This window comes from Schistosoma mansoni, chromosome 3 (genome assembly GCF_000237925.1).
Source record: "Schistosoma mansoni strain Puerto Rico chromosome 3, complete genome".
In the NCBI taxonomy this organism is placed as follows: Eukaryota; Metazoa; Platyhelminthes; class Trematoda; order Strigeidida; family Schistosomatidae; genus Schistosoma; species Schistosoma mansoni.
Genome location: NC_031497.1, coordinates 10,236,726 through 10,261,800, shown reverse-complemented (window position 1 = coordinate 10,261,800; position 25,075 = coordinate 10,236,726). Strand labels below are relative to the sequence as shown.

Here is a 25,075-nt window from a genome sequence, read left to right as displayed (position 1 = left end):
AAACAGAGCGATGTATGACAAACCAGGTAATCCTGAGTATCAGTAACGTACTACTGTAGCTAAAAAAATTTCATGTGTGCTTTCGAACCTAGTATTCGTTACCTATTGCTATTTCTGAGTTAATGCCTTAAAACTTCGAGGATTTTCTCCAAAGCTAGAAAGAATTTGGGGGAGGGGTTGTGCCATTTTCCAGATATTTTTTATTGCCGCTTCCTCAAAATCCACCCAAAACGGGCAAAACTTTCCCTGAAATAAGGAGATCGAGTTACTGACACACTAACTAGAGGCATGAGGAATATTTCTTAGATCTCGTAGATTCCATGGGTTGGATATGCAAGAGTGTTTACATATGAAATTTATTTACAAAATATACTATCCTAAGGTATAGCACAGCGAAAATGCCATAATAAATAGATTAAATAGAATAATTAAAAGCAGATTAAAATTATGAATGTACAAGAACGTCCACAAAATGCTAACTCGCTTAAAAAAAGATTTGATAGGCCGTTCTTGTCATTTAAAAGTAAACAAATTACTATTGAGTTAGCAATACACAACTCCATCAGTTGGCTGGAATTGCCAGTGGAGTTTATACTCCGATAATATATGTGTAAATCCCCAGCTCAATTAGTTTTTAACTAACTGCAGCTGCACAATTAAAGGTATTAGTCCAAGCAATCAGTCAATAATTCCAAACCGAAGATCATTCCTACCTTAGCGTGTTATTGATGTTACGACACCTTTGAATCCGTACTTCAATTACTTGATTCAAATGGTTCAAATGGTTGGGGACGGAATAGAAGAAGCTTTCGCTTAACGGGCTTCCGTGTCTGATAGCAGTAGATCACCAATACCTCCAGGCAAGAACCTAGGTATATGGACGATAATAGGGGAAAAAAAGAATTTGGTAAATCATAATAATATGTTATCCTTAGTCCTTAAGAATAAGTCAAGTTTCCTCTTAAAGGACTCCTGGGAGGTCGCTTGGACTAGCTCAGTCGGCAGCGAATTCCAGCACTTGACAACTCTAACGGAGTAGAAGTTGTGTCTGCAGTCTGTTCTGCTATGTAGGGTCTCCAATTTCTGGGTGTTACCTCTCAGGTTAGTGTTATGACTAAGCTTAAGAAGATGTTTAAGGGGATGACCAGAAGCATTAAGGATACTATAAGTCATAAGAAGATCACCTCTAAGACGCCTGTACTCTAACGGGTAAAGGTTAAGTGATTTGAGGCGCTCTTCATAAGGTTTGAATTTGAGTCCCCGAACTGATTTCGTGGCTCGACGTTGTATACGTTCCAGAGTGTCCTTATCCTTTTGGAGGGAAGTGCACCATTGTCTAGAGGAACGATTTCTAGGCATATAGCTAAGCTGAAAAAGCAAGAAAACTTTATCTACTTAAAAATTCGCCATAGCATCATTGGGTGTAAAGATACCATAGATATTCAGAGTTGACGACGATTTCGTCCGTGACAACTTTACAATTGAATAATCTCATACTCATACAGATCGGAATTCAGGGATGAATGAGTTCGAAGATATATTTTTAAAGTATTCTTTATGTAGAGAAGCGTCTGATTTAAGCTGGCTAGTAGTTGTGAAGAGTGTGTAGTACGGCGTACTCGTTCATGATCTGATGAGGATGCGTGACCTAAAGCATTCAGCGAGGTTGTGTCCAGCAAAACTAACGAGGTCGGAATAAGTTCCGGAGACTTACAGAACTGCCTATCCTATGGATTTGCTTACCGCTACAAGTGCTTCAGGTCCTTCAAAGTCCGTTCGTTCGGTTATGTACTCACAGATAGCTTATTTCAGCTTCGAGTTTAATCTTATAAATTTAGAGGTAATCAGACCAACACACTTTACCTCAGCTTCTAGTTAATATCTTGATAGTCCAGTGAGTGATCTCACCATAACCGTAAGTCCCAAAATGAGTAGCTAGAATCAAGTAACTAGTATCACTTTCTTATATTAAAAGGACTTAACTAAAAAAGGTTCACAGTCGAACCCTTTACCATTGCCTCTGTATTTTTCAAACTTGTTCACATCTCTTTTCTTTGATATCTTGATAATGTGTCCTTCCTTTCAGTCCATTGGCACTTGTCCCTCCTTCCAAATCTCCCTAAATAGAACGTGGAGCATACTTTCAGTTACTTCTATGTCTGACTTCAGAGCTTGCACTGGCATATTGTCAGGTCTAGCTGCTTTCCCACACTTAGTTTGTCTGAAGGCTATCTAGATTTCTTCCTTCGTTGGTGAACTGACGGCTATAGAAAGGTCTGGGTGTGTTGCTTCGATATCCGGTAGATGCAGTGAGGCTGGCCTATTCGAGAGTTCCTCAAGGTACTCTACCCATCTGTTCCTCTGTCCTTGAATTTTAGTGATTGTCCTACCTTATTTGTCCTTCACTGGTCTCTCCATTTTGCCATATTTCCTTGCCAGTTTCTTCGTTGCGTCATATAGTTGTCTCATATTTCCTTGTCTTGCAGCCTTTTCCACTGTCGTTGCTAGGTTTTCCAAATATTTCTGCTTGTCGGCCCTAGTGCTCCTCTTCACTTGCATGTTTGCTTCTGTGTTCAGCTTGAGCCTTGACTTTCTCTGCTCTTGTTTGGTTGTTGTTAATCTCTGTCTTCCTTTCTTGAATCTCACCCAGGGTTTCGATAGAGATCCATCCCTTATGATGATGTATGTTGCGGTGCAGAACCTCCTGACACGTTGAAGTTAGTACTTCCACATTTATCTTTACTTGTTTAATAATAGATCTAATCCTAAAATTGTAGATTCGTCATGATGTAACTACCTTATCTATAAGATCTCATATGGAAGTCACATCATGCTCTTTACTGACTCGTTTTGCCTTGACAATCAGCAATATGACGTCTAACACTGCTGACGATACATTTGAGCCGGGTAGGGAGTGCTGCATTCAATGCAATAGGTTTTACATAGTGACCACGCTTGCGAGGCCGAGTTTTGCTATTTCGATTCATTGCTCCCGTATTCACTATTACTGATTTTCCCTCTGCTAGATACTGGATGTGACTTTTCTCAGTTATCTTATATTGAGCCCCGAGTATCGTGTGGTTAGAACCAATACCACTACTCTACTCCCGCACCAGAATCAGTGTGACGTTGGTTTGATACCAAATCGAGTGGGATTTTTGCGCTTTGGAGGCTACCTAAAAAATAGTAAAATTCCTTAGGGAATTGGCAAACTGAAAAACAAATCAAAAGGTAGGCGGTAGCAACTGACCAGGAAATACATGTGATAATCTCAAAATGCTTGATTTAATTCTCAACACGCCCAAAATGAAAACCCACGTGAAGATTATTTAGAAGTTAAACAAAATGGGATCATAATAATGAAGTAGGATTTAGTATAGTGATATTATAACAGGTCACTTTAAGACGCGCAGCGGTAACCGTTGATTAGTAGCTTAACTTATGGCCAGTATAAGTATTTTGTGCTTAAAAATGAAGTAAAGTCAGTATTGTAGAAGTGCTGATGTTGGTATTATCTTTGGTTTAAATTAGGAAGTCATTTTATGTTCATGTTGGTATGTTGTCCGTATGAGTTGATTTTCAGTTTCATTTGTATTACCGAATCTTTTTTTAAATTTTACGTTTACACATTGTGATATTATTCTCAGAATTTCAGATAATTTTTTCTCGTCCACTAGTATATATATCTTCATCATAATAAAACAGATAACCAAGTTACTTAAGATTTGACCTCTTTCGTTTCCCTCATTTCAGCTAACGCCATTCTGGCCCGACAGCATCCAAGTTTGGCTCTGCTACGAAGAAGCTGACTTCCACGAGCACGGTGTGACAGACCCACGTGCACAGTTCCTCACAGTAGTGACGGCACTACCACGCGATTTCAACAGGTATGTCACACCTACTATGTTTACTAGTGATGTTTCGCAACTTTACGAAACTTTAAAAAGGCTACTATTAAACGTGAAAACCTGACAGACCAAAGGAGGTTATACCAACTCTTCCACAACATAGACCTGCAACAGGACTCAGTAACAGAAATGCTGCTACGAATGCGAGGGTTTACCGGTCGACGGGCCATGGACGAGGACCTGTTTAAACAACTGTTGTCAAAGCTTCCCCAACAGGTGTGGGAAGTGCTTGTCTCATTTGAAAACAACTCTGTGGACGAACAAGATGCATCTGTCAACCGTATCCTGGAGATCGCCAGGACTCCCAGCTCCGAGGTCAATTTAGTCAAAGAAAAGCCTCAACTGACACGAATTGACGTCACAGCCCTCTGTCATACTCTGACACGTAAATGCTCCCAAACTTATCGGAGGAGTTCTTTACGAAAACGATCCGTCCCCAGATCACGAAAGACAGGTGACCATCATTGGTTCTGGTTCCGTAGTAGGTATAATAAGTCCTCTGGAAATTGCAAAAACCTCTGCCGTTTTCAGAATTCCAAACCATCCGGCGCGAAAAATGCTCCCCGCCCGCATGCGTCAACGGCAACCATATCCAGCGAATATAGCCGTCTGTTATACATCACCAACGTGAAGAAAAAAGTTCGTTACCCTGTGCACACTGATGTAAAGGTTGGCGTTCTTCCGGCAATTTCCGACGATCGACTTCACGAACCAGTTTCTAACTTACAGGTGGAGAATGGGAAATCATTTGCCACATATTGTAGGTTATATGTTTATATTAACGTGGGTCTACGCGAACCCATTCATTAGATTTTCGTTGTTTCAGATTTTTCTATCTCATTCACTAGTACAGACCTGCTACAACATCATAATCTATTTATCGGCACGTTCAAACGGTGGTTAGTAGACAGAAATACTCATCTGTTTGCGTAAATTCCTTTTCCGGCTGTCGATTGTCCCCAGTCACTGTTAAGCACATAATTGATCCATAATACCAACAAACATCCTATAAATACCCCAAACTATGCCAATCGAAAAATAATTACCGTGTGTAACCAGTGATGTTACCCATCACATCACGACTACAGGTTCACCTGTATTCTCGAAAGCACGCCGACTGGCTCCCGAAAAGCTGAGGTTGGCCAAAAACGAATTCGACCACATGATAGAGTTAGGAATCATTCGACCATCAAACAGCCCATAGGTATCCCGCACGCACATAGTCCCTAAAATGTACAGCAGTGGTTGGCGTTCAACTGGTGACTATCGGTGATTGAACGCAATAACCATTCCTGATCGTTACCCGTCACCTCACATACACAATTTCACAGCCACCTTGAAATGTACGACTGTTTTTTCGAACATCGACTTGGTTAAAATATACAACTGAATTCCTGTGGCTGCTGACGACATTCATAAAACCACTATCGTCACACCTTTCGGTCTCTATGGATTAGTGCACATGCTTTTCAGCCTAAGAAATGCTGCACAAACTTTTCAAAGATTCATCGGTGACGTTTTTCAAAGTCCCAACTTCGTACACATGAATGTAGATGACTGGACAGAAAATCGAATCTCCAGTATTTGGACTTTGTTTTCGAAAAACTCCAAAAAACAAGGTATCACTGCGAAAATTCGGAAGAATCAAGTCACTGACTCTCTAGATTTTCTCGGAAATACTATTGATGCTCAAGGCATCCGACCTCTAAAAAGTAAAGTGACAGCCATTCTGGATCATCCAGAACCGACCACAGTCAGGCAAATACGCACGTTCAACGACCTCATAAGTTTCTACAGACAGTTCATACTAAATTATGCGTCTCTCATGAGACCCTTAACCGACCAACTTTGTGGAAATGCGAAACTAATCGATTTGGACAATGCAAAGAAAGCATTCTTCACAGTTAAGGAGCCTATCGCAAAGACGACTGTGCTCGCACACCAGGACACAGAAGCACCCATTAGTATCTCGGCAGACGTATATCACTCGGCAATCGGAGGAGTCTTACAACAATAGGTAAGCAACACCCGACAACCATTAGCATTCTTCTCAAGACCATACCAAGACACTGAATCGAAGTATAGAACTATCTGTAGGAAACTCCTAATCATGTATTGTGATGTACAGCACTTTCAGCACAGTAGAAAGCCGAGAATTCACTCTGTCCACTGGCCACAAACCTCCCACCCTCTCCCTATTCTCGACTTCCGACCAGTAATCCCCTCGTGGATCTCGACAACTGGACTACATTCCGCAGTTTACTTCAGATATACAAACGTTTTTGAGGCAAAAATGTAGTTGCAGACGCTTTGTCTCGTCTAACTCCCTTAAACAGTTTCCAAGTAATCGACCTTCTTAAACTTGCCCAGCTTAGATAAGAAGTTACTGATCTTCAGCATGAGTTATCTCCCACAACCCTGAAATTACGGATCAAAGAGATGGAATCAGGCAAGGTAACATTATCGACGTAACGTCGTTAATAAGTTGCACAAACGTTCTCATCCAGGCGTTAGTACAACCATTAGGTTTAACACAGAACGATTTTGTTTGCCTGGTATGAAGAGAAACGTGAAGGAGTAGGCACACTCTTGTGTAAGCTGCCAGAAATCTGAGGTGATTAGAAGCAACAAATGTCTCTTAGGCTTTTTCAAAACTCCCTATGTTCGTTTCGAACTTGTCCATCCGCGTTTGGTAGGACTTTTAACAAATTCAAATACTTTTATCTTTAAACATGCACGGAACGTTTCTCGCTATGGACCAGAAGCAGTACCCATAAAAGACATCGCTACTGAAACAGTGGCTCGAGTCTTCGTCGAAAGATGAGTGGTAAATTTCACCTATCCTTCAAATATCACTATAGACCGTGGACGTCAGTTCGAATATGAACTTTTCTGGTGTCTGATCACACTACTGGGAATCACTCGCTTCCGAACAACCGCCTGCCACTCACAAGCAAATGGGTTCGTAAAAAGCTTTCACCGACAACTAAAAGCTTCATTATCAGCTGCAAACATTTCACAATGGACCGACGCTCTTCCACTCTCCTTACTACGTATTTTCAATGCAGTGAAAGCTGACATTGGATACACTACAGCTTAACTCGTTTGGGGAACGACACTTCGACTTCCAGTAGGATTCGTGGATCCCTCATTTTCTTCGATGAACATGGATCTAAACTCCTAAATGAGTAGGCTTACAAACCCAATGCGTTCAGTCAAACCTGTATCCACTCGACCGCAATCAACTGATGTTTTCGTTCAACCTCATCTACAATATGGTACACATGCCTTCATACGTCAAAACTCACATCGACGACCTCTCATGTGAGCATACGAAGGACCCCTCAAAGTTCTTCAGCGCGAACCTAGGCACTATTTAGCCGATAGGAACAGGACTAACGATAGCAATAAGATCCAAACTAAGGCTTGGCAGAAGAATAACTGTCTGATTATTTTAGGCGCTCGGTATTGCCCCTTTGAAATAAGACTATGTGATTGGAGAAATAGTGGTTCCAAATCTCATTATAAATACGAATGTACATTAATATCTAAACAAATATTGATAATGTAATAAGAACACGAAGATTATCAGAACTATGTGATGAACATGTACCAAAATGGTTGCAAAAACAAATACAGTCGAATGACCCTATAAGAGTAGAGGATAAACATCCATCATCCTCTATTGCCAAACATATAATCGAAACAGGTCATAGGATTGATCTTAACTCGGCTTTTGTTGTGTTTGAAGCAATTAGTCCCTTTCATAAATTTCGATAATGTAATGAGGAGACGAAGATTATCAGAACTATGTGATATATTAGCGCAATACATTTCGAACAATATGATCACACATATACTTGTTAGGAACATTTATATATAAAAATGAAAGGTCAACTAGACTGGAAGTTGGGCGGAGGTAAGAGTAGACAGGGATAATAATAATAAAAATAATGTGAAAACAATTTGACATATAACACTCTGGATAATAAGCATATATTACCAGAGTAGGTTTAAGGAGAGAACAAACTGTTTTTGAATAGACAAAAGGGGTTTGAATTTTCGTATAGCTAAGGCTTCAACAAACCTCAGTATACGCCTTTTCACACTTTTAAACAACACCACAAAAGCCGAGTTAAGATCAATCTTATGACCTGTTTCGATTATATGTTTGGCAATAGAGGATGATGGATGTTTATCCTCTACTCTTATAGGGTCATTCGACTGTATTTGTTTTTGCAACCATTTTGGTACATGTTCACCCACCCTAATTTTCAGAACACGATTGCTCCTCCCTATGTATGTGTGACCACACACACATTTAAATTGGTAAGCGCAGTGGGATGTGACACAATCGTTTTCATGTCGTCTATGTTTTGAATGAAGCATGAACCTCGTTCTTTCTTTGATTATGACCTTCGCTGCACAATACGTCTGATAATCTTCGTCTTCTTATTACATTATCAAAATTTATCAAAGGGACTGATTGCTTTAAACAAATATTACCTCTCAGTTATTCAACCAATAATTGTTCCCTAAATAATCGATCTAAATTGCAATAAATAGACAAGTTCATGAGGAATGTAAGAAAGTTACCAAACGCACCTGAAAATAAGTGTTACTCTATCCTTCCCGAATAGGTCACTTAAAAATCGGTTCAAAGGATAATAGTTTGTTGCTTTATAACACAAAGTGTTTCCAATTCTGGGAAAGTGCTTCAGTTCACAATCAAAATCTACAATCACAGTCAACTGAAGCGACACAATCAAAGGAGGAACAAACAATAAGGCTGCCGCCAGGATCAATTATCAACTAAAACAACATAAGTACAGTCCAGGAAGAAACATAGAAACACAGTGAAGGCGAAAGTAAAATGAGAAAACTATGTTGAAATAAAACATTATCATCTCAAATGGCATCAAAAGGACTGACAAAATGTACAACTAAAGAAAACAATAAGAACAAGTTGCAAATGTATACATGGAGGGATTTTCACACACAAAACCAACAAAATGGATCCCACAATAGCATCTGCATCGATTGAATCAATGCAGAGTATTTAGAAGGAAACCCTATTCACGTCGATTTTCCTTCGGTGAAAGCGAACAACACGGCTCCTACACTTATAATACTCCATCCGACAGTCATCACGCACGTTGATACTTCGGCAGTATTTGAAAATAATGTTAAAACAACGCTTTTTGGAAGAAGAGTAAGATTTCGAGAACGTGTAAACGATTATTGGACGTAAGACACCAGTTAATATTTTGCTCTATCTCGATTTTCCTTTGTATTATATATAACAGAAAGTTTACTATGCTTATACTTATACATTTATTCCGAAAAAATTTCTGCTAATATGTGTATGTTTAATTTTGTTTTCTAGAAAAAAACCCTAGAAAAAATTCTTTAAAAATCTTCTTTACGCTATCGCATGTGTAAGGGTTTATTTATCTTTCTTCCCCCGCTTTATGTGTTAACGCGCGTACAAGTGTACGTCGACATGCACTTACGTATTCTTTTTTTCTTTAACAGGACGTCTGGAAAAGACAGCAATAAGAGCGATGAAGGTTACGAGGAACCGAAATTTTCATTGCACTATGTTTCCTTTTTACTATGTTGTAATTCATGATCCCTTATAGTAAACAAAGACGACCAGACGCTGCTAGACATAGCAGGCTACGAAAAAATCGCTGGGTTCAAACTTCTGGCTGGTCACGTCTTAGGGTTACCACTACCTCACAATAGGGGGAGTGATCCATAACTGTAAATAAATCTTAAAAGTGAATAGCTCTGTAAGTCTTCGACATTGGATGCTGACCACATTAGTTTTAATGGACTCACCTAGCTGAGGGCGCTCGGTCATGCATCTGCACCAGATCACTAGTGGGAAAGGCTTGTGCAACAACTCCTGCAATCGCTAGCCAGATTAGATCACTCGATGCACGATATATTGATAACCTATCAAATATATCTTCGAACCTCCTCGCTTCTGTCTTTTGATTTCACTCGGTGGATACGATTCATAATAGAAGGTGTTACTGGTTAAAGCGTTGTTGAACTCCGAATACCTGTGGCGTCTTCAACGCTTAAATAAATTAGCTTTTCAGATTCATTTTATCTGCAGACATATCTAAGTAAAGGCTCTTAGTCACGCATCATCAACAGATCACAGGTGGGTAAGGCGTGTCACACATCTCCTACAACCGTTAGCCAGCTTACATAAAATATTTCTCGAGATATCAATAGCCTTTCAAGTATCACTTAAAGAAAACTGCTGAAATATTCCGCTAGATAAAGATGACTACAAGAAAACAACACTGATTATAATAATCGGTCAGTTTGTTGACAGATATTATTTTATTGAGTTTCTTAAAATATCAATTCTTGTGGTTTTTAAGTCGCAACAAAACGTAATGACGATGTTGAGAAACCACTATAAATAACTAGTTGCACTGTTTATCTCGTATTTACCTTTGTTCTGTAAGTACCGTCACCGCCATTTTGTTTGCTTTTTCACATCATGATGCTAAAATATCTGTTAATCCTATGGTAGGTGACTGCTTGAATTCTAGGAACTTTGGAGTTTACACATATATCCCCAGTTTTTGAAGGTAATTGGTAGCTTAAATAATAATAGGTGTTCCCTAGTGAAACCAAAACAACTAAATTTATAGTCTATATGATTTTAAACGAGGGCCTTAATTACACATCAATGTTGAGTCCTGATTAACATTAATGAAAACCTGCATGCTTGGTTACATTCGTTCACGAGGGGCCTATTAACTTGGTATTGATTACCACAATTTAAAGATATAAAGTTTAGAAGTAACTTAAACTTGCAACAACACTCAAAGGCAAGTGGTGTACATACATTATAGTGAGTGAGATTATGGTGTGTAGAAGACGAAACACAAAAAATTCTAGAAGAATGTTTAAGACAGGAATTATTCGAGAACTTCACACACAATAATTAAAAGCCTCAGGAGTCTTGTTTGTTTTACGGTTATGACCAGTTAAAGATACTCCAAAAGTCTTCCGACTTGGTTTATTGAGTAGAAAGAACATTTTCTGCTTAACATATGAGTAGCTAAATACACAAATGGCTGAAACATAGTTCAAAGTACCTGATCTCACTAATGGGCGGTAAATCTTTTTCGGTAATTCGAATCATTATAAATCAGAAAGTCAGCTACAGAAATCTTCCCTTGCTTTAATGCGCACTGTATTCTGGAACGACATACTTTGTCCAAATAATGTCTGCAAAATATATCAAACAAATCACCAAACGACATACATATGATCTTTTAACAGTGACTTAAATATTCACACATCACAGTCAGTTTTCGTATTTAGAAATTAAATATTTCTAGTGTTTTCCCTTTTTTCATAACAGCCTTATGATAAACTCGTATTACTTTTTAACCTAAGTATACACAAGAGTCGTGAAATAATGTGAGATTTTTCATGATATGGATATGCGAACATTAGAGTCAACTCTCAATTAAAACGGTGATAGCAGTTTCAGTCGATTCCCACACAAAGGATTTATGGTACCAGTGATATATTCATGTTGTCTCTTCTCTCAGTCACACACGGTATATAATGATGTCGTTGCCTTAAGTTATTGAAGTCTTATATCGTTCTTAATTTAGTTAGTGACTTCTATAATTAGTATGCTGACGCCAAGGAACCATCACGTTGCTATTTGAACACGACAACACTTGAAGTTTGAGCTCTAAAGGCCAAATACATTGGGAGATTTAAAAGTGTCCCGTGATTGCGCACTTTTCGACTGGTTTGTGACTGTTTTGTATTTCCTCACCTTTCTCACCCAACCTAACAAATGTTTGACTGAATAATCCTTGATTAAATGCACATCCTCAAGGCACACTACTTTCAGAACGTGATAAATATCCTTCTAGTATGGCGCATCTTTTGACCGCAGACAAATTGGCAGAGATCAAAAACTATGAGGAGCAAATGTTTGACTACTTTTCCCACTACTCAGCGAAACTTCGCGAGTGGTACGCAAATGGTGGCGACAAGTCCGAAGATTACAAGGCCCAGTATGACAAGCTTACGGAAGAGTATTACAGGTACCTTAAATATATTCAACGACTAAGAAGCATGACAACAATGGGATGTGACATCTCTCATCAAGGTTTGATACTTTTTTATAGAATGGCATTTTTAAGTTTCAGTTGAAGCTAACAACCTTCAAAACACTCCAAGTTTTGTCCAACGTCAAACTGTTGATAGTATTCCCAACTCAAATACAACATATTCGGCATCCGCTGCTGCGGATTACACTCGTTACTATCAGAATATGATCAGTTATTTTGGCAAACTTTTGGAGTCTGTTCAGCAAAACGATCCTGAGTGCAACGAGAGCTCCGATGAGGAGAATCGAGATAAAGAGAAAGTATGTTTGTATTTCCCTCTCAGTTCTGTAGATAAAACCAGGTGGGACTGTGGATCACGATAATAGTCAAGATAACGCAGTTTCAATAGAAAAGGTCAGCTCGGAAAACTCAGAGATACTGGATCCTTGTTCCGACCCGAATGCCGTAATGAAGGAATATTTTGATCGTTATGTTAAAGCCGGAGATTGGGATTGGGCATCCTGGAATAATTACCTGAGTTGGATCGCCCGCACCAATCCTCAGTGGTATGAAATATTTGTGAATTTAAGCCGAGGACTCGGCATAGATTGGGATGACATGTATAAAAAGTGGGTCAGCTCGGTGTCAGGGGATTCCAGCTGCAATAAAAACCCACCTATGTCTTATTGTGAGTTAAAATTATTGTACTTATGGTTTCTATCTTTAAGGGAGTGACTATCATCTAGATGTAGTTTGAGTACTCGAATTGTTATATTGACCTCGAAGGTACATTTTATGTGGGCAACCTGAGGATGCAGTTCAAATAATATGGAAATTCGCCAACATACTTTTCTTTGTGCTGCTTGACGATTACCACAGGATACTGTTTCAAGAAACAGGTTTTAGCATACGAAATACACGTTATGTATGCTTCTCCCTTATGAAGGTATCCAAATGTCATTAGAATCAGCTGCAAATGATCAGTAGTCAATATTTTCTGCTGTTGTTGAGCTGGGTTTTCTAAAAGTAAATATTCAGTGTCCAAAATGCCTGAGTTCCAGGTCTTTGGTTGAATTACCATACTCAAATGTTTGAGCTCCTTTATAAAATGTTTACCTTATTAGTTTGTTCAATAAAGTCAGTGTTGTCTTGAATTGGTTCTGTTTATTTACTAAAGACTGATGTTCCCCTACCAAAATAAGTTCATTCAAATCGAACACAGTTTATAGCGATTTCCTTGCACCATGTAAAATCCATCTAGATATTACCGATCTAATGCTGACCCTATAATAGACTAAGTTATTCTACTAAACATCTGTTATCTCAGGTTTCCTACTGACAGTTTCTACAAGTATCTTATAAGACCAACTTGCTTCTCATACTTAAGTGTTCTTTACGTAAACATTTTGCCTATTTGTAATGCCATTTTAAATAAAATAATAAATTATCAATACTTGTTTTTACTAGTTTTCAAACATTGATGTTCTGTATCTTATCATTTGAGCTGTTTTTTATGGATTAACAAGTATATTTCGCATATCCGTAAACCCTTAATTTAGAATTTACATTAACCGTTCTTGTGTTTCATATGTGACTTGAAGCTTATGGAATGATAGAACTTTGTAGCTCAGGAGTAGAATTTGAAAAGTACTGCGTTTCCTTATTTGTGTGGTTTAATCATTAAAAATCCAGATCGCCCCACGACTTTTCGTGTCATTCTTGCACCTGACCGTGTAATAAGTTACTATAAGTTGCCTGAATTTCTCATTTAACGAGTTCGTAGTAAATATCCAAATGGGCTTCTTAACATTATACTCTTTGTTGAATCGGTGTTAACCTTCAGCCGGTATCGAACTTTGGGATGACATATCGATCAGTGATGAAAAACGCTGAATCATCCAACGTCTAGTTTAAATACATCAGTTACTTTTGTTTGTTTATTATAACCATGATATCAGTTGTCACAAAGCTACCTAAATTATTGCTCAAGTTCCTTATAACTCAACTCAAGGCTTTTATTTTAGCATTTTGTTTCAGAAATTTTAAGTGAGTTTTCATTTTTAATTCATTTTAGATTCATGTGACCAGAACTTTTCTTTTGCAAACTACCTGGGATTGGGGTCCACTGACATACCGACTGTTTGTAAACAAAATGTTGAAAATGATGATTATGATGACAGTGAAGGCTCGCAGCACTATTGTGTAACTTGCAAACAAGACTTTGGTACCGAGCGTGCGTTCATGTTACACATACGTGGTGTGACACACACTCAAAGAACTCTTCAGTCTAGTGGAATAAATTCATTTGACTCCACTGTCTTAGAGGTAAAAATAACTGCTTTTTGCCGATTAGTGTTCCTTTGTGTTTATTTCACATGGATTGTATAACTATCTGTCTTTTATAGGAGAACTGGGAGGTAAAACATCACGAATGGTTGAAATCGCAGTATTTAAATGGACTTAACTCTATTGTGGGATTATCTGGATCATTTTACTGTGAGGTGAGGTGTTTACGTACATAACTGTGATGCGTTTTAGTTACTTTAAGTTTCGAGTTTTATAGAAAATTCCCAACTTTAATTAAATATTATGTTTGATTAACAGATAAACTTATGCTCATAAATTGCAGAACTTGTTAGAATGTGTTAATATATATTATCTTTCTATTGTGAAGAAAAATGTAATAACAACCCCTGAGTCATTTAAAGCAGAACTATTGGGTGCGTAGATTTATTCGTCCTCAGTTTGCATTTTGGACATACTTTACAGCCCACGAAACACTTTTTCCACAACTCATCAGAATCGTGATGATTGTGTGTTAACTAGTCTATTCTATGACATTTTCGTATCATTTTTACTCATGAGTCAGTCATAATCAACATAGATCCTCACATAAATGTGTGTTTACCCAATCATCCATGGCAAAATGGACACTACAAGAGGAAACTAACAAGATAAATAACATAGGGTTCAAAATACTTGTAACAGGCCTGATAGTGAAGAAAGATAAACATTGAAAATAGTCCTAAAAGATGGAATAAAAAGGTTTGTGCAAAGGAATACTCAGACTCAAAAGGTAAAGTATGAATACATCTATGGCACTGTGATAGATTTTGAGTAATATCACCCGAAATCTACAACTGATCTCGTGGACCTTAAGTAGGTAATTCGTGTCTACCAACACATTTCGGTTCAAGTCAGCAGTTCGATGGAATGATGTTACATCTTGGTTTGGCAACTCATCTTTTCTTCAATTTATTCTTACTCCAACTAACATTGAGCGTTTAGGTAGGCGGTGATTTAGTATACGTAACACTTCATTTACTTCCCATTTCACACTCATCAACTGACTTGCCGTATTTGCTTAACCTCAACACTGGTCACCCAGTCTCCCCTTGATACAAAAGCTGTGCTTTGATAACACGTACAAATAAAATTTGTGGCTGTCTCATATTTCCTTGTCTTGCAGCCTTTTCCACTGTCGTTGCTAGGTTTTCCAAATATTTCTGCTTGTCGGCCCTAGTGTTCCTCTTCACTTGCATGTTTGCTTCTGTGTTCAGCTTGTGCCTTGACTTTCTCTGCTCTCGTTTGGTTGTTGTTGATCTCTGTCTTCCTTTCTTGAATCTCACCCAGGGTTTCGATAGAGATCCATCCCTTACGATGACGTATGTTGCGGTGCAGAACCTCCTGACACGTTGAAATTAATGCTTCTTTGATCCCTTTCCAGTTGTCCTTCGTAGTAGTTTCTTTCAGTAGATTGTGTCAGGCTTGGAACCTGTCGTTGAGTTATCCTGAATTGGTTGAGTTTGTCAGTATCTTGGAGGAACGTTGTATTGAATCTTTGTACTATTGTTTCCCTAGTTTTCCAGTGTTTCTTTGGCTTCAATTTCATCATTGCAAACACCAGGTGGTGATCTGAAGTTTTGTCAGCTTTTCTCCTGGTTCTCACGTCTTCCATTGACCTTGTAAATTTTTTGCTGATGCAAATATGATCTATCTGGTTCTCTGAGGTTTGATTCGGTGAGACCCATGTGCTTAGTGCATGCGTTTGTGTGGGAGTATATTATGCCGCCTGTAAGTAATTTGTTGAATGCACATAAATTTGCAAATCTCTCCCCACTTTCGTTTCTCTCTCCCAGTCAGTCCATGTCGTCCCATAATATCTTCATAACCGTTTTTCATTTCGACTTTGGCGTTAAGATCTCCCATCAGGATGGTCAGGTTCTTTTTTTTGGGCACTTCGGTATGATCGATTGCAGCCTCTTGTAAAACTAATCTTTATCCTTGTCATCGCTATCGTTGGTGGGTGCATAATATTGGATAACACTCATTGCAATTCCCTCCTTTGTTCTGAAGGATGATTTGACGATCCTGGATCCATGAGATTCCCATCCCATAAGTGCATTTGGTACTTCTTTGGACAGCATCAAAGCAACTCTCTGAGTATGTGGAGCATTTTCCTCTTTGTGACCGGAGTACAGCAGCATCTCTCCCGTATATACCCTTTCCTTTCCAGCTTGGGTACAATGGGTTTCTCTGATTCTGAGTACTGCCAGGTTGTATCTCATTTTCGTTGCTATTTGACTGGCCCTCCTGGTCTCCCACATTGTCCAGACGTTTCCGTGTACCTCGTTCTCGTTGTTAGAAGGGGAATTGGCCTCGTGACTTCCGAAGAACCCCGGCCTTCATCCTGAATCGTCATAATTCTTCCTTCAACTCCCAGGGCAAAGTTTGAATGGTTTGATTTGCTTAATGTGGTTGGCGTTTTTTAGTAAGATTTTTTTCTACGAGATGAGGTTGCCGACCCCACACCAACCCCCCTTCTTTGTGTGGTATTGAGACCGACAATAGCTCCAGAAGAGCTACAGGTGGGGTTTGCAGAACAGCATGCAGGTGACAATGTATCTCTGTAGTTACAGATAAGTTTGTATGCTACATTCCGAGTTATACTTTTTGAGCTGTAATGATATTTGGCTTTTTAAATCTTGACAAGTAGGGGTGTATTTGACCCGTTCAATTATTGGTTTAGTGGAGCACATTAACGAGTAAACTTAGGTAGTATAATTCCCCATACATAAAATTCTGTGTTATTATAACTATTCGGTTACTACTTCCTTACTATGTTGAGTGTTAAACTAGTAGTTTCAACATCGATAATAAAGTAGCGCTACATATCCCAGATATTGCAAGTTTTTCCAACCGTTAGTCAATCCATACACCAAAACTATTTTTTAAGCTGCATACTAACCAACCAAATTTCCTTCAGTCTTCTATGTTACATCTTAAATAATCCCTTTTATATTTCTTTAGTTATGTGAAGTAGAATTCCCATCTCACAAAGCTCTTGGTTCACATCTTAATGGACGTCGACATCGAGAAAATGTTTTTATTTTTGAGTCAACTGGTAAGGCAAGAATAAAAACTGAACTCAGATAAATTTTTACAATCATTTATTGTTTGCTTTTAACTTATCTTCCTACAACATAGTTGTTTTATTTTATTTAATAGTTACTGGTTGCTTAGATCGCTTGTCGACTCCTTAGTTCTGGTTTGGTTTTATCTCACTTCCAATTAACTATCGGTGACTAACAAAGTAATAGTTTTCAAAGAGCTTAGTATTACGAATAATCTCAATTATTTTGTCGTTATATGCAACTAACAAGAAAAGTACCTATATATGGAGTCGATAAAATTTATATTAGAATCGTTTTGTGTGCGATTCAATTGCAACACATGTGGGAACTTTAAATCTTTATACTGACTTTTTTATGTCTGTAACCGTGCCTTTCAGTCAGTCAGATAGTAAAGAAGCAACAACTATTTACAACTTCATTGTCTTCCAACCTCTATCTGTTTCTATCAGGATTAATATTCAGGACAAATTCTTTGAGTTAGTTTCCAGCCTAATGGATTCAAATCACGTTGACTAATTAACTGACTTTAGGAAAACATTTTCGCACCATTAATACTAACAGTAAATGGAGGCTCTTGCTCATAGAGAATGTAGTAGTGGTAGTATAGTGTTTACTTGGTTTCCTACCCATTCTTACAATGATTTTGTATCAAATAAACTATCGTTCTGATCCTGTTAGTTACTAGTCTGTAAAATAATATTCCAAAAGGAGTTAGTTTCACATAGGTATGATTAAAATTAGGTTTCTTTTATCACTAAAGTATGGTTTGTAGTAAAATTTCCATCATCTATTAGATAAATGTGAATCTCGTATTCATTGTGTTACAAAATTGCCTATGATACTTATTTTTATAGTAAGATAGTACCCCTTATACATCTAAACATGAACTTATCTGATTGGGCTGTATAGTAGCAAAACAGCGGTGTCTTAGCTTTTCCTGGAAAGAAAAAGAAGTGTAGCATTTTGTTTGGATTCCCTATACATTATAATCTGTATTATATTTTCTTGCATGTATTTAAAAACTAAACAGCATCAGTTGTATGGGGAGCATGTTTGTGGCCACTGCAAATTGTTCATATGGTAAGGCATGTAGAGGTAACGTCGGAAAAGTATGGACAAATTGAGTGGTATTAATAATATTTAATGCCTATCTAGGAACCTTAGCAACATTTTGCTTTGAGAGTGACTAACGTTACCAATAGAAATTGTCATTTAGAAATAAGACTCATATTTTTCTGATCGTTTAGATGTGACCGTTTTTTATGTCATATAATTGTAGGAGATCGTTCTTTGTTGAAGGGTAAACGTCAGGCTCAAGTAAAAGTTACTGCCAAAATACAACCGTTTCTTGATGTGTGTACTCAACCTCTAATAGGACTCAATTATATGATCGAGTATCAGTTACAGGAACTGGATGAATGTCTGTATATTTGTAGTCTCTGTAATCAGTGGTTACCAAAAAAGTCAGTGATAAATCACCTGTGTAGTATTGTCCATAGAAAAACATATCTTGTAAGTTAATCAAAACAATATACTAAAGGTTTTCCAGAACACATATTACTTACCTCTGTTCAGAATTATTGACCGGGATTATAGTGATAAATCGCTTCAAGCTTGTCGATTGGAGGTATATGCTCGTAAGATAGAAGATTTCGAAGGAAGGAAACGTCTTATTATCAAAGAACATTCTGTAGCAGGTAAGCCTTGATTTCATATGGAATTAATTTCACTAGATTTTGATCTTCAGAGCGAAATTATACGTCTTATCCAAGAACACAATGAGGCACGTCTTTTAAAAGAGAAGTGTCGAAAATCGGTGAGAATACAAATCTTTATTAACTTCTTATAATTACCTTTCTATACAGCCTCCGCGTACTTGTGAGCACTCCGCTTCTAATACTCCCGTTTCGGGAGACCTTGAAGAAGGAGAAATAAGAGAAGATTCTTCTGATGAAGAACCAAATACTGAAGAAGGTATTTTACCTTCTGTTTTATGTCCAATAACTTTATGTACATCTAGTGAGCACTCCAGATTCTGAATCAAGTTTTTATGCACGTTATAATGTTATCATGAAATCGATCGATAAAAAAAGAAACAGTGTTACCGATGGTGACACAAGCAAACCAAACAGAAAGTCTCAATTTCTTATGGACACCATTACATCAGAAAACAAGGATATACAACTTAACGGAGAATTTGTAGAGGATGTTACAATCACAGATGAAGACTGTGAAAAGTATATGTACGTTAACATTCAGTTAACTTGGTTTTTGCATATCCTAGTTTTTGAAAAGTCAAGTACTTTAAGCTTCAAAATATATTAATTATACGAATCAAGAGATTGCTAGTTATATTCATACAGCAAGCTGTTACATACTATCTGATAATATGACGCTACTTATAGTTGTATATTCTTAGGTTAATGAGCTTGGAAATTACAGTATAATCTTTTACTTTGCTGTATTTTTCCGGGATGTGACTTCGATGTGTTTCTTTCCAACCTCCTAATTAAAATAGTTTGCATAAGTAACGGTATTATCACGGTGTGCAAATGTTCGGAAGTAATCTTTTTTTTAATCTGTTAGCACTCGAAATAATCCCTCACTTCTCTTGACCCTTTACACCACATTCCAATTAATATTTTTGTAATTATTAATCTCTTTAAAAATTGCAGAAACTTCAAACTATTTAACTGTAATATCATAAAACGAATAATTTAGGAGGATTCCTCTTAGAAAGCAATAAAATTTCAAACATCGATAGCCATATCATTATGGAAAACAGTTTAAAGTAATTCTCCTTCTAAGATCAGCTCTCGATTATATTGTCTTCTCTTAGCGTCACTGACTATGCGAACTGCATAATCAAAAATACTATTAAAATAAACTGATTTCCGATTTGACGTTTGTTTTTATTACAAACTGACATCAGTCAGTAAATCATCTCTGACCAGAAAGCTGTGGAAAACTGTTTTGTCTTCCCTAGTACTCATGAAACCCATTAACTATAGGAATGTTTCCATTCTTTTGTTTTAAAGCCTGTCTAAAACAAACTTCTAATGCATTCTTTCTTCACAGTGCACTTTAAAAAATTTTTTTGGTGTTTTAAAATTTTAAGATAACCTGGCAAAAGCAAAAGCAGATGAAATGTTTGATAATAATGAATTTACATGGTTTACGTTTTACGTAGTCTCACTTTGGTCTTGTAGTTGGGTAATTACAGATAATTATCTGGAGATACTCAAATGATAAAATACTAAAAAGAGAACACAGGTAATAATTTTCCGGGTGTTTACTTTTGATAAATAATTTGTTTTTGTGTTTATAAAAACTTTGTTCTATTTCATTAGTCAAGAGCTGGAACATGAAGGCTTATTACAATTAAAAGCATCTAATTCAAGCGGTAAATTACGACGAGACTCCTCTTATACGGATCAATTCACAAAGGAAGCCGACTGGGTTTTAGAAAAGTTAAAAACTTTGAAGAGTAGACATGAAGAAAACCTTCGACAAACAGCAGCAGATGTGTCTGCTACAGCGAGAATTCAGGCTAATAAATTATCAAATACTGAGAATTCTCCGGTTCAACATTGCTCTTTTATACATGATTTTTCTTACAATCATTATTACAAGTCACGGTAAGTAATGGAAATACATATTTTCTTCAATTCTTTCTTGTAATGCTTGGCAGTGTAAATTTACTAACTTGATTATAATTGGGAAAATTGTAGTTATATAAGTGTGTTGACTGAATCCCATCGCTCATTTCCCACGGAAAATTTTAGAATCAAGATTAGTAAATAAAATAAAACACTTCTAGCTAGATCATTTAAACCAATGTTCTTACTGGGTTTGCAAAATATATATATTCGTCGTTCAATGTTTTGATTATCTAATTAAATAATCACAAATAATCCACTCACTCACCAAGTACGTAGGTATGAGCTACACTCTAGGTGTAAAGGCTATTTATACTATCCAGTTACCCAGGCCAAAGTAAGTGGAGCGGAGTTCGGTCCTGGGACTTAGTGGCTGAAAGTCTAATGTTTTAATCAATAAGCCACCGCTCAGGTTATTTAACTAGTGAGTTAACAAGCTGAGTTCATTTAAAAAGATATCATTAGGAACGAGTTACCTCAGTAACATCTAATCTTTGTACTTTGACGGGACATCAGTAACAAACATGTCGATCAATCGTTCAATAAAGTCAAGTATAAACATTGATAATCATTTCATAGTGATTATAGAAATTGACTAGTTTTAGGAATGGGGCATCTTTTTCGGTCAACATTTGTACATCATTTTATATAACCTTGTTAGTTTTATAGAGTATATTGCTTTAACGAATTAAGAAAAATACATCTCGTTGTAACGCTAAAACTGTAATATTATTTATCATGATCACGGTTTACACAACAGGCATATGAACACATCATGGTTTATTTGTTGTCGCCAGTATTATTATATGCTGCAATTTTCCCACGTTATTTAAATGTAGTTATATTTTTGCCTGAGTGAATTTATTCATAGGCAGAATTTTATTATTATGATTATAGGATTTTCCTATGTTGTAACCTTTGTTTACCTGGAAATATTTTGATGTCTTATCATTGAAAATCTATTTATATTTAACGACTATGGTGAATATTAAACAAATAAACGCGAGCAACTTAAAACTTAGGTCTGACATGTCCCAAATAAAGGGCTGAGTCGGAAACATTTACACCACTATAATCTGTCTAACTCCCCACTTTTTTATGAATACAGCGTAAAATGGACATAAAAAAGTGCTAAGTAACTAAAACAAAGGTACTCAACAATTTGAATTGAAAAGTGTTCAGAATACATCAGCTTTACTTCAACATCTTTTTATGAGCCTGATAACTTAAAGCCCTGAACCTTGGGTCTCGAATATCTTACTGGTCCAAATGGAGAAGTTTCAGACCCAGCATTTAAAAACTCCATAAACTGATACTACAGTACGTTTGTAATTTAGACTTCTTTAGATTTTCTAACTACTCGCCCTTGTTCGGACTAGAGTACTACTGAGGTAGGCATATGTAAACCATTTCTTAGACGTCTCAATCAATTAAAGTTTACAAACTCACTAATTCACCATTTTTACATAATGACATAGCTAGTAATTTGTAGGAAGATATCTAGTATCAAGTCCCTGTAACTTCCATGTTTCATACACTCATTGAAGAAATAAAAAGCAATATATTGCGAATTGTTGCTCACCCAACTCACTGTTTTAGTACTTTCTAACGATCATTTGATTAGCATCAATGACTACAACTACCCGGCTTTATCATTCAGAGATTCTCTACCTTTTTACTAACAAAGTAATCTGAATTGTAGAGTTTTTTTATCACCTTTTTGTCTAGATTATTAAAGTGTACAATATACAAAGTTAACAGACTTAACCAAACGTGTTTCAGTCGGTAGAATTATTCCAACGAAAGTCCTAATAATTGCTGACTCCTCAGTCATAAAAATCGCCTATTCCCCCCAAAAAACTGTTTTTCCTCATAATTTATATAGCTAGAATGAAATACTTATGAATAAAATCCCAGACAACCTATTATTTTTGCGTATGTGTTCAAGTCAATAAATACCTCGTAGTTGCTTTGACTATCTGTTTGGATCGATATTGATTGCACAAAACTAATGCTTTTAATTATCCAATTATTTACTTTGTATTGACACTTTTTGTCTTCAAATTATCATTAAAACTATATCTTTTCTGTTTAATTTAATAATCCATTGCCTTAAAAGATTTGACAAAGGATTAATTCTCCCACCACTCGGAACTCCAGTAGGCCCTTCAGTTCCTATATACAAGAATTACAACTATCCGATTCCTCCAAACACTGGAAGCTTAGATGAACGTAATGCTAATCCAGGAGAGAGTAGCACTCGAATAGCTTTATCTAGCAGTGCATTTAACGTAATATTATCAGCTATCGATGCCCTCAAATCTTCCGGACAGTTGCCTAGGGGTCTGAATCCAACGTTAAAAGAAAAGAATATCAACGTAATTCAGATTAAAAATCCCAGTCAGCAGATTGTCAACAGAGATAATCAGCAATATATATCTCCTAGTTATAATCAAATATCAGGACTTGAAGATCCAGTACACTGTAAGTCAACACTTATTCTGTCGTTTGGTAAAATGTTAAGTTTGATGTGACTGATTTGTCAAATAGAAAATGATATACTTTAATTCATACTGTTTGCAGTAAGGCTAGTGATACGAGGTTTGAACTTGGGACTTACTTGCGGAAAGCCATGTGTTTCAATTAATAAGTCACTGCCTCAGGCGAATTCCCAGTTATTGAAGTCCTAGAGTTTTTTTTACCTTTTAACAGCTAAGCATCCCTATACGTTGCTTCTATTCATAAGATGGATATACCATTAAGAGCCAATACTTTCCTACAAAGTCATACAATGTTTCTACAACTATTTAATCATTTGATACAACCAGTAAAATAAACTCGTCTAATGAGTTTATATTATAATAACCAAACTGTTAACTACACGAGTGACATTTTTATAAATGTGACCTTTATTTTCAGCAAGAAAGATCTAATTGTCTCAGTAATAGTATTTTATTAGTCATAAGGTATTAAATAGTATTACCACTAAGTTTCTTACAAATATCTTGACCTTATCATGTCTACTGTTTAGGGGCTATCTAAGATGTATATGTTTTAAATCATATTAGTTTCTTATTTATAGCTTATATCAATTTTTCGTTTTGTCAGGCACTTCCGTAGATTCAACTGCAAACAATGCACCTTTGACTACGAATTCGGAGCATGTTAACCCCCCTCACCTGGACGTCTCAAGGCCTGTTTATGCTCCCGTACCCATAAACAGAGAAGGACTGAATAAAATCCCGAATTCACCTCAAAGAGGTGTTGAGTTTCATAAAAATCAAGTCGTTTCAACGTCATTTAATCGGCATGCGCAAAACAATCCTCCTTTAAAGTCACTTATTAACCCATATGAACCACAGAATATAATGCATCAACCAGCATCAGATAACCTTACCAATGATGAAAAAATATTCGACGCGTACACCATATTTTCAAAACGCTGTGAACTTAAAAAAGCTCAAAAGCAGAGCTGGATAAAAACCCCGAGATATTTCAGGCGTGGAATGAGAGGTGAAGTTAACCAGGGTTCAGCCACGAACTCCCATTTCCACAACTCAACTGGAAGACGACTATCTGCTATTGCTGATTTTCTAGGTGTTAATGAACCACCTACCGAAAGGAAACGAGTTCATACTTCAAATAACTTAGAATCGCATCCGGCCAGCAATTTACCTTACCATTCGTATTCCTCAAATACCTTTCAACATCCTTTAACTCTCAATAATCATACATCTTTTTCTCAACCTGTATGCCCCCCCGTGTATGCTAATCAGTCTACTAACCATAAAATCCCTTCAATTCCACTCAATCTAATGAACTTCCCCAGATCATTACCCCCATATGCTGCTCCTAATTCATATACACTCACAAACCCACATACCAATAGTTCTTTTTGGCCTGGTCATCTCAATCTTGATTCATCTGTTCCAAGTCCCTCACAGTCATTACAGTACTATAATTCTTCGTTTCTTCCTACATTCAAGTAA

At 37.0% G+C, this 25,075-nt stretch overlaps 4 protein-coding genes across 4 annotated transcripts in view; 2 read left to right on the top strand and 2 right to left on the bottom strand.

The window, feature by feature from the left end:
- Window positions 1-730, bottom strand: part of Smp_070710 (farnesyl pyrophosphate synthase) — a gene marked incomplete at its 3' end in the record, with an annotated part of 11,644 nt that extends 10,914 nt beyond the window's left edge. Inside the window, exon 1 of the mRNA XM_018799171.1 lies at window positions 714-730. The remainder of the gene's footprint in view (window positions 1-713) is intronic.
- Window positions 448-25,075, top strand: Smp_160570 (hypothetical protein; the record flags this gene model as incomplete). The annotated part of the gene is made up of 12 exons (XM_018799168.1): window positions 448-523; window positions 14,088-14,338; window positions 14,419-14,514; window positions 17,324-17,417; window positions 18,707-18,939; window positions 18,977-19,124; window positions 19,161-19,243; window positions 19,293-19,401; window positions 19,448-19,670; window positions 20,778-21,065; window positions 23,206-23,570; window positions 24,195-25,075. 12 exons carry the CDS (start codon window positions 448-450, stop codon window positions 25,073-25,075), a joined length of 2,847 nt encoding a protein of 948 aa, XP_018650983.1.
- Window positions 11,835-12,748, top strand: Smp_150910 (hypothetical protein; the record flags this gene model as incomplete). The annotated part of the gene is made up of 3 exons (XM_018799170.1): window positions 11,835-12,072; window positions 12,107-12,333; window positions 12,365-12,748. The coding sequence occupies 3 exons, from the start codon at window positions 11,835-11,837 to the stop codon at window positions 12,746-12,748; spliced, it is 849 nt and encodes a 282-aa protein (XP_018650985.1).
- Smp_150900 (hypothetical protein) lies at window positions 12,807-13,094 on the bottom strand (the record flags this gene model as incomplete). Its single annotated transcript, XM_018799169.1, has 1 exon — window positions 12,807-13,094. One exon carries the CDS (start codon window positions 13,092-13,094, stop codon window positions 12,807-12,809), a length of 288 nt encoding a protein of 95 aa, XP_018650984.1.